At 55.0% G+C, this 10,696-nt stretch overlaps 1 protein-coding gene across 2 annotated transcripts in view; it reads right to left on the minus strand.

The window, feature by feature from the left end:
- Positions 1–9,118, minus strand: part of VAC14 (VAC14 component of PIKFYVE complex) — a 32,130-nt gene extending 23,012 nt beyond the window's left edge. For both annotated transcript variants that reach the window (XM_075838245.1, XM_075838244.1), the window contains exons 1-5: positions 8,956–9,118; positions 7,811–7,961; positions 6,892–7,059; positions 4,935–4,997; positions 4,383–4,490 (exon numbers count right to left, since the gene is read on the minus strand). In XM_075838245.1, coding sequence (XP_075694360.1) covers positions 4,383–4,490; positions 4,935–4,997; positions 6,892–7,059; positions 7,811–7,961; positions 8,956–9,059 — 594 coding nt within the window. In that variant the 5' untranslated portion in view covers positions 9,060–9,118. The remainder of the gene's footprint in view (positions 1–4,382; positions 4,491–4,934; positions 4,998–6,891; positions 7,060–7,810; positions 7,962–8,955) is intronic.
- Positions 9,119–10,696: the final 1,578 nt, after the last annotated feature.

Genomic DNA, 10,696 nt, shown 5'->3' on the forward strand with positions numbered 1-10,696 from the left:
CCAGCCATCCACACCAGATCCCACTACTGCCAGGATCCAGCCATCCACACCAGATCCCACTACTGCCAGGATCCAGCCATCCACACCAGATCCCACTACTGCCAGGATTCTGTCATCCACACCAGATCCCACTACTGCCAGGATCGTCATCAACACCAGATCCCACTACTGCCAGGATCGTCATCAACACCAGATCCCACTACTGCCAGGATCCAGTCATCCACACCAGATCCCACTACTGCCAGGATCCAGTCATCCACAGTAGATCTCACTACTGCCAGGATCCAGTCATCCACGCCAGATCCCACTACTGCCGGGATCCAGTCACCTGCGCCAGATCCCACTACTGCCGGGATCCAGTCACCCGCGCCAGATCCACTACTGCCGGGATCCAGTCAGCCGCGCCAGATCCCACTACTGCCGGGATCCAGTCACCCGCGCCAGATCCCACTACTGCCGGGATCCAGTCATCCACACCAAATTCCACTACTGCCGGGATCCAGCCATCCACACCAGATCCCACTACTGCCAGGATCCAGCCATCCACACCAAATTCCACTACTGCCAGGATCCAGTCATCCACACCAGATCCCACTACTGTCAGGATCCAGCCATCCACACCAGATCCCACTACTGCCAGGATCCAGCCATCCACACCAGATCCCACTACTGCCAGGATCCAGCCATCCACACCAGATCCCACTACTGCCAGGATCCAGCCATCCACACCAGATCCCACTACTGCCAGGATCCAGCCATCCACACCAGATCCCACTACTGCCAGGATCCAGCCATCCACACCAAATTCCACTACTGCCAGGATCCAGCCATCCACACCAGATCCCACTACTGTCAGGATCCAGCCATCCACACCAGATCCCACTACTGCCAGGATTCAGCCATCCACACCAGATCCCACTACTGCCAGGATTCAGCCATCCACGCCAGATCCCACTACTGCCAGGATCCAGCCATCCACGCCAGATCCCACTACTGCCAGGATCCAGCCATCCACGCCAGATCCCACTACTGCCAGGATTGAGCCATCCACGCCAGATCCCACTACTGTCAGGATCCAGCCATCCACACCAGATCCCACTACTGCCAGGATTCAGCCATCGACACCAGATCCCACTACTGCCAGGATCCAGCCATCCACACCAGATCCCACTACTGCCAGGATCCAGTCATCCACACCAAATCCCACTACTGCCAAGATCCAGCCATCCACACCAGATCCCACTACTGCCAGGATCCAGCCATCCACGCCAGATCCCACTACTGCCAGGATCCAGCCATCCACGCCAGATCCCACTACTGCCAGGATCCAGCCATCCACACCAGATCCCACTACTGCCAGGATCCAGCCATCCACACCAGATCCCACTACTGCCAGGATCCAGTCATCCACACCAAATCCCACTACTGCCAAGATCCAGCCATCCACACCAGATCCCACTACTGCCAGGATCCAGCCATCCACGCCAGATCCCACTACTGCCAGGATCCAGCCATCCACGCCAGATCCCACTACTGCCAGGATCCAGCCATCCACACCAGATCCCACTACTGCCAGGATCCAGCCATCCACACCAGATCCCACTACTGCCAGGATCCAGCCATCCACGCCAGATCCCACTACTGCCAGGATTCAGCCATCCACGCCAGATCCCACTACTGCCAGGATCCAGCCATCCACGCCAGATCCCACTACTGCCTGGATTCAGCCATCCACGCCAGATCCCACTACTGTCAGGATCCAGCCATCCACGCCAGATCCCACTACTGCCAGGATTCAGCCATCCACTCCAAATCCCACTACTGCCAGGATCCAGCCATCCACGCCAGATCCCACTACTGCCAGGATCCAGCCATCCACGCCAGATCCCACTACTGCCAGGATCCAGCCATCCACGCCAGATCCCACTACTGCCAGTATCCAGCCATCCACGCCAGATCCCACTACTGCCAGTATCCAGCCATCCACACCAGATCCCACTACTGCCAGGATCCAGCCATCCACACCAGATCCCACTACTGCCAGGATCCAGCCATCCACACCAAATTCCACTACTGCCAGGATCCAGTCATCCACACCAGATCCCACTACTGTCAGGATCCAGCCATCCACACCAGATCCCACTACTGCCAGGATCCAGCCATCCACACCAGATCCCACTACTGCCAGGATCCAGCCATCCACGCCAGATCCCACTACTGCCAGGATCCAGCCATCCACGCCACATCCCACTACTGCCAGGATCCAGCCATCCACGCCAGATCCCACTACTGCCAGGATTCAGCCATCCACGCCAGATCCCACTACTGTCAGGATCCAGCCATCCACGCCAGATCCCACTACTGCCAGGATCCAGCCATCCACGCCACATCCCACTACTGCCAGGATCCAGCCATCCACGCCAGATCCCACTACTGCCAGGATCCAGCCATCCACACCAGATCCCACTACTGCCAGGATCCAGCCATCCACACCAGATCCCACTACTGCCAGGATCCAGCCAGCCACACCAGATCCCACTACTGCCAGGATCCAGCCATCCACACCAGATCCCACTACTGCCAGGATCCAGCCATCCACACCAGATCCCACTACTGCCAGGATCCAGCCATCCACACCAGATCCCACTACTGCCAGGATTCTGTCATCCACACCAGATCCCACTACTGCCAGGATTCTGTCATCCACACCAGATCCCACTACTGCCAGGATCGTCATCAACACCAGATCCCACTACTGCCAGGATCCAGTCATCCACAGTAGATCTCACTGCCAGGATCCAGCCATCCACACCAGATCCCACTACTGCCAGGATCCAGCCATCCACACCAGATCCCACTACTGCCAGGATCCAGCCATCCACACCAGATCCCACTACTGCCAGGATCCAGCCATCCACACCAGATCCCACTACTGCCAGGATCCAGCCATCCACACCAGATCCCACTACTGCCAGGATTCTGTCATCCACACCAGATCCCACTACTGCCAGGATCGTCATCAACACCAGATCCCACTACTGCCAGGATCGTCATCAACACCAGATCCCACTACTGCCAGGATCCAGTCATCCACACCAGATCCCACTACTGCCAGGATCCAGTCATCCACAGTAGATCTCACTACTGCCAGGATCCAGTCATCCACGCCAGATCCCACTACTGCCGGGATCCAGTCACCTGCGCCAGATCCCACTACTGCCGGGATCCAGTCACCCGCGCCAGATCCCACTACTGCCGGGATCCAGTCAGCCGCGCCAGATCCCACTACTGCCGGGATCCAGTCACCCGCGCCAGATCCCACTACTGCCGGTATCCAGTCACCCGCACCAGATCCCACTACTGCCGGGATCCAGTCATCCGCACCAGATCCCACTACTGCCGGGATCCAGTCACCCGCACCAGATCCCACTACTGCCAGGAGTCAATCATTCACACCAGATCCCACTACTGCCAGTCATCCACACCAGATCCCACTATCCGTATGTAGTGAGCTCCTCCTAGTGGTGGCTGCAGGCAGCAGAATGTTATCATGTAACTCTATGGGAGCTGTATATATCTGTATGTAGTGAGCTCTCCCTAGTGGTGACTGCAGGGAGAATGTCATCATGGAACTCTATGGGAGCTGTATGTTTATCTATCTGTATGTAGTGAGTTCCCTCTAGTGGTGACTGCAGGTAGTAGAATGTCATCATGGAACTCTATGGGAGCTGTATATATCTGTATGTAGTGAGCTCCCCCTAGTGGTGACTGCAGGGAGAATGTCATCATGGAACTCTATGGGAGCTGTATATTTATCTATCTGTATGTAGTGAGTTCCCTCTAGTGGTGACTGCAGGTAGTAGAATGTCATCATGGAACTCTATGGGAGCTGTATATATCTGTATGTAGTGAGCTCCCTCTAGTGGTGGCTGCAGGTAGTAGAATGTTATCATGTAACTCTATGGGAGCTGTATATATCTGTATGTAGTGAGCTCCCTCTAGTGGTGGCTGCAGGTAGTAGAATGTTATCATGTAACTCTATGGGAGCTGTATATATCTGTATGTAGTGAGCTCCCTCTAGTGGTGGCTGCAGGTAGTAGAATGTTATCATGTAACTCTATGGGAGCTGTATATATCTGTATGTAGTGAGCTCCCCCTAGTGGTGGCTGCAGGTAGTAGAATGTTATCATGTAACTCTATGGGAGCTGTATATATCTGTATGTAGTGAGCTCCCCCTAGTGGTGGCTGCAGGCAGCAGAATGTTATGAGGGGTTGCGCAGTGATTTGGCATTCTGCACGTTACACAGAAATATTGCGGAATTAATCCGTACAGAACTTTGGATGTATTGGTAAGTGGTGGATAAGGCTGAACGGACCCTCACCCAGGAGATGATGAACTGTCGGGCGTACTGGTTGTTGGAGTAAATCCTCTCCCGCAGAAGTGGAACAAAACCGACCAGATCAAACTTGCTGCTTTCGGTCACAATATCCTGAAAGAAGAAACAGAGCGACTGACAGGAGGGAAACATCCCAGGACTACAACTCTCATCATGCGGACGGCGGGAGCTTTTATCTCATGGTTCAATAAGACAGAACAGCGACCAGAGAGACGGAGATCAGATGGTGACCAGTCAACAAGGGGGCACTTACTTTTCACATGGGTGATATGGGGGTTATATGATCCCTCCGCTTCTCTATATGTAATAATGGGAGGGGGTAACAGGAGCACAACTCTCATTACGGAGGATGATGAGGGTTCATGTATACGGCTGGATGTCAGGTTTAGTATTCCCTGTGGACCACGGCCGGTCACGTTAGCGGGCCCTCGGTGTATGACTGGCCCTTACCCCGGATGAGGGTGATGTGTGGCCCTCAGGAGCCGGACAGTAACATACACAGTGTGGTAACCAATGACCCCAATAATGGGCACAAACCTTCAGCAGTCGGTCCAGGAGCTCAGAACCGCTCTTCACATTGGGGTCAGGATCAGCCGCAAGCTGCGAAATACAAGAGAGGGAAATGTGAACATGTCACATATACTGTACAGACCCCGCAACTCCCCTACAGCTCTGTACATCTTCAAGGTGGAGCTCCTCCTTCTCAGTACACCTACAGGGTGGAGCTCCTCCTCCTTACAGCTTTAGGGTGGAGCTCCTCCTCCTCGTTTCATCTTCCGGGTGGAGCTCCTCCTCCTTCTCCGTTCATCTTCCGGGTGGAGCTCCTCCTCCTTCTCCGTTCATCTTCATGGTGGAGCTCCTCCTCCTCCATTCATCTTCAGGGTGGAGATCCTCCTCCTTCTCCGTTCATCTTCAGGGTGGAGCTCCTCCTCCTTCTCCGTTCATCTTCCGGGTGGAGCTCCTCCTCCTCCGTTCATCTTCCGGGTGGAGCTCCTCCTCCTTCTCCGTTCATCTTCCGGGTGGAGCTCCTCCTCCTTCTCCGTTCATCTTCCGGGTGGAGCTCCTCCTCCTTCTCCGTTCATCTTCCGGGTGGAGCTCCTCCTCCTTCTCCGTTCATCTTCCGGGTGGAGCTCCTCCTCCTTCTCCGTTCATCTTCAGGGTGGAGCTCCTCCTCCTTCTCCGTTCATCTTCAGGGTGGAGCTCCTCCTCCTTCTCCGTTCATCTTCAGGGTGGAGCTCCTCCTCCCTTTTCTCCGTTCATCTTCAGGGTGGAGCTCCCCTTTCTCCTGCTGCAATATGGGCCCAGTAACGCTCCGATCCCTGGGTGTCCGGACATTGAGTCATTTCTCCTTAAAGGAACAGTGTCACGACCAACTTTTTTTTTAATATGTTATGTGTTTTAGTGTGATAGATCAATAAATTTTATTAATGTATGTTGCTGTGTTGTACTTTTTACGTTTTTAATTGATTTACTTCTCTATGGGGGCTGCCATTTTTGTTTCCATTACTGTGTGTGTCGATTAACGACACACACAGACATGGAATACGGCAGCCACAGTCCCATAGGGACTGCGAACGGCTCCCGTCCCATTGACTGCCGTGTACGGCGTCTGTGTGGGAACTGCGCATGCGCCGCTCCCACACAGTCCTATTCGAAATTGGCGCCGTCCGGCGCCATTTTCCTGTGGACCGGAAGTCGCGGCCGGACAGTAATATTACTACTTCCGGTCGCGGCTTCCGGACTTGTGCACATGGAACAGCGGCAGCAAACGGAGCGGACGGGCCGGAGGGAGCCGCGGCGGCAGGAGCAGGTAAGAGATTTCAATGTATGTTCGTGTTTACTACTGTATGTAAACCTACTACGCTGTGTGTTAGCTCAAAAAATGGCGACACACAGTGTAGGAGGTTACACCGTTCAAACCCCTCGTTTATCCCGGCACTAGCCAGGATAAAGGAGGGGGGATGCTGAGAGCTCACTAGAGCAAGAGCTTTTAACCCAATGTTGCAATGCTGCAATTTTGGGAAATAGCTCCATCTAGTGACCAAAAATGGGTAGTATTATAAATTAGAATTAATTTATAATATTTCCTGACTATTTCCTGACTCGTGAAAAAAATAAAAAAAATTTGAACAATGTTTAATCACCCACACACTAAATGTTTAATTAAAAAAAACAAAACATGTTTTTCGGGCAATACCATGCCTTTAAGCATTTAATGGGCGCTCGAACTTTAAAACAAAATCTGACTGAATAGATTTGATGTTGAAGACAATGAAACTTTTTAATATTCCCCTCCCGATCCCCTCGCTGTGCTCGCTCTGGGGTTACCATGGTAACATCAACAGACTTCTGTACAGTCCGGTCATGTGACCTCATAAGAATGGAGGGCACATGACAGGAAGTCTATGCACAGAAGTCTGCTGATGTTACCATGGTAACCCCAGAGCGAGTGCGACATGTAGAGAAGCCGCCGCCCCTCATTTCTGTCCTTTACCTTACTGAGTCCATCAAACAGCACGTTAAAGTGGGGCAGGACGGAGCCGCGGGCCACCTTCACGATGTTGTAGAGCGCCTCGCAGGCGTAGTAGCGCAGCCGGCTGTCCGCATCATTAAAGCAGGTGAGGACGGGTTCAATGAGCTCCCGCAGATACTGACCGGAGTCCTGCCGCAAGAACACAGGGTGAGAACAAGACCCCAAAACATGGTGACCCCATCCCCCTGCCACCCCCAGTCATCAACCCGCCCCCCCAAGTCATGACCCCACCCCTAGTAATCAACCCTTCCCATGATCAACCCGCCCCCCCAGTCACCCCACCGCCCCAAGTCATGCCCCCACCCCCAGTAATCAACCCTTCCCCAGTCATCAACCCGCCCCCCCAGTCACCCCAAGTCATGACCCCACCCCTAGTAATCAACCCTTCCCCAGTCATCAACCCACCCCCAGTCACCAACCCACCCCCAGTCACCCCACCGCCCCAAGTCATGCCCCCACCCCCAGTAATCAACCTCCCCCAGTCATCAACCCACCCCCAGTCACCAACCGCCCCCAGTCATCAACCCGCCCCCCCAGGTCATCCACCCACCCCCAGTCACCCCACCGCCCCAAGTCATGCCCCCACCCCCAGTAATCAACCGCCCCCAGTCATCAACCCACCCCCTATCACCCCCCCCACAGTCACCAACCGCCCCCAGTCACCAACTGCTCCCAGGTCATGCCCCCACCCCCTTTAATCAACCGCCCCCACTCACCAACTGGGGCCAGCCATCATCCTTCACCCTCAGTCATCAGCCCGCCCCCCCAGGTCACCCCACCCACCCATCAACCGCCACCCACAATCAACCCGCCCCCAGTCACCCCACCGCCCCAAGTCATCCCCCCACCCATCAACCGCCACCCCCAGTAATCCCCTCACCTTGCCAAGTGCGATGGAGCAGGCGGCCAGTCCGATCAGCCCCCCCTTCCTGCTGTGCGGATGCTGCGACAGAGCGAACTCCTGAGACAGGATGAGAATGACGTGTTTTATCTGCACGGTGTTATTCTGCGCCACGAACTCCCGCACCAACCTGCGGAGAAACAGCCGAGACGTGGGACACCAGAGCAACCGCTCCCTCTCCCCGGTGTCCCCTCCCACTCCCCAGTGTCCCCTCCCACTCCCCGGTGTCTCGTCTCCTCCCTCTCCCGAGTGTGTCTTGTCTCCTCCCTCTCCCGGGTGTCCCCTCCCTCTCCCGGGTGTCTCGTCTCCTCCCTCTCCCGGGTGTCCCCTCCCTCTCCCACGTGTCTCGTCTCCTCCCATTCCCGGGTGTCTCTTGTCTCCTCCCATTCCCGGGTGTCTCCTCCCTCTCCCGGGTGTCTCCTCCCATTCCCGGGTGTCTCCTCCCATTCCCGGGTGTCTCCTCCCATTCCCGGGTGTCTCCTCCCATTCCCGGGTGTCTCCTCCCTCTCCCAGGTGTCTCTGGTCTCCTCCCTCTCCCAGGTGTCTCTGGTCTCCTCCCTCTCCCGGGTGTCTCTGGTCTCCTCCCTCTCCCGGGTGTCTCTGGTCTCCTCCCTCTCCCGGGTGTCTCTGGTCTCCTCCCTCTCCCGGGTGTCTCTGGTCTCCTCGCTATCCCGGGTGTCTCTTCTCTCCTCCCTCTCCCGGGTGTCTCTTCTCTCCTCCCTCTCCCGGGTGTCTCTGGTCTCCTCCCTCTCCCGGGTGTCTCTTCTCTCCTCCCTCTCCCGGGTGGCTCTGGTCTTCTCCCTCTCCCGGGTGTCTCTGGTCTCCTCCCTCTCCCGAGTGTCCCCTCCCTCTCCCCGGTGTCTCTTGTCTCCTCCCATTCCCGGGTGTCTCTTGTCTCCTCCCATTCCCGGGTGTCTCTTGTCTCCTCCCATTCCCGGGTGTCTCCTCCCATTCCCGGGTGTCTCCTCCCTCTCCCGGGTGTCTCTGGTCTCCTCCCTCTCCCGGGTGTCTCTTGTCTCCTCGCTATCCCGGGTGTCTCTTGTCTCCTCGCTATCCCGGGTGGCTCTGGTCTTCTCCCTCTCCCGGGTGTCTCTGGTCTCCTCCTTCTCCCGGGTGTCTCTCACTTCTCTATCTCCAGCGCCGCCACCTTCCTCTTCTCGTACATCTTGTCGTTCAGCGCTCGCACGATGTTCGGGGTCAGGGGGCTCAGGTCCCGTTCTGCGTTCATCTTCCCGACTCTCTCCACAACAACCGGGTACAGCGGCCGCAGTCACATGAGCCAGGCACGCCCCTACGTCACATGACCGACGGCGCGCTGCAGCGTGGGATATGTAGTCCGGGAGGAGGATGCTCACTGTCACGTGACCAGAGCAAAGATACACTGACAACACCCTGACAAGCCCCTCCCCGCCCCCTGCCTGACAACTGATGATATGTACTGACACATCCCGACTCCTGCCTGACAACTCCTTATATTTACTGAAAAGTCCCGCCCCATGTCTGACAACTGATATTTACTGACACGTCCCAACCCTGCCCGACAACTGATGATATTTACTGACACGTCCCACCCCCTGCCTGACAACTGATATTTACTGACACGTTCCGACCCTGCCTGACAACTGATTTTTACTGACATGTCCCGCCCCTGCGTGACAACTATTTACTGACACGTTCTGACCCTGCCTGATAACTATTTACTGACACGTCCTGACGCTGCCTGACAACTGATTATATTTACTGACCCGTCCCGCCCCTGCCTTACAAATGATATTTACTGACCCGTCCCACCCCCTGCCTGACAACGGATATTTACTGGCACGTCCCTCCCTGTGTGACAACTGATATTTACTGACACGTCCCGCCCCCTGCCTGGCAACTGATTATATTTACTGACACGTTTCAACCCCTGCCTGACAACTGATTATATTTACTGACACGTTTCAACCCCTGCCTGACAACTGATATTTACTGACACGTTCCGACCCTGCCTGACAACCTTTTACTGACATGTCCTGACAACTGATATTTACTGATACGCCCGACCCATGGCTGTCAACTGATATTTACTGACACGTCCTGCCACGTGCCTGACAACTGATATTTTACTGACACGTCCTGCCCCGTGCCTGACAACTGATATTTACTGATACGCCCGACCCATGGCTGTCAACTGATATTTACTGACATGTCCCGCCCCGTGCCTGACAACTGATATTTACTGACACGTCCTGCCCCGTGCCTGACAACTGATATTTACTGACATGTCCCGCCCCCTGCCGGACAACTGATATTTACTGACATGTCCCGCCCCCTGCCTGACAACTGATATTTACTGACATGTCCCCGCCCCCTGCCGGACAACTGATATTTATTGACATGTCCCGACCATGCGTGACAACTATTTACTGAAACGTTCTGACCCTGCCTGACAACTGTTTATATTTAGTGACACATCCCAACCCTGCCTGACAACTTATATTTACTGACACGGTCCGACCATGCCTGACAACTGATGATATTTACTGACACGTCTCAACCCCTGCCTGACAACTGATATTTACTGACACGTCCCGCCCCCTGCCTGACAACCTTTTAATGACACATCCTGACAACTGATATTTACTGACACATCTCACCCCCTGCTCAATAACGGATATTTACTGACACATCTCACCCCCTGCTCAATAACGGATATTTACTGACACATCCAACCCCCATCCTGACAATTGATATTTACAAACGCGTCGTCTCCTGCCTGACCAGTCCCGCCCTCTGCCTGACAATTGATATTTACTGACGCGTCTTGTCTCCTGCCTGACAACTGATATTTACTGCCCCGCCCCCTGCCTGACAACTGATGAT

Source organism: Rhinoderma darwinii, chromosome 9 (assembly GCF_050947455.1).
Source record: "Rhinoderma darwinii isolate aRhiDar2 chromosome 9, aRhiDar2.hap1, whole genome shotgun sequence".
In the NCBI taxonomy this organism is placed as follows: domain Eukaryota; kingdom Metazoa; phylum Chordata; class Amphibia; order Anura; family Rhinodermatidae; genus Rhinoderma; species Rhinoderma darwinii.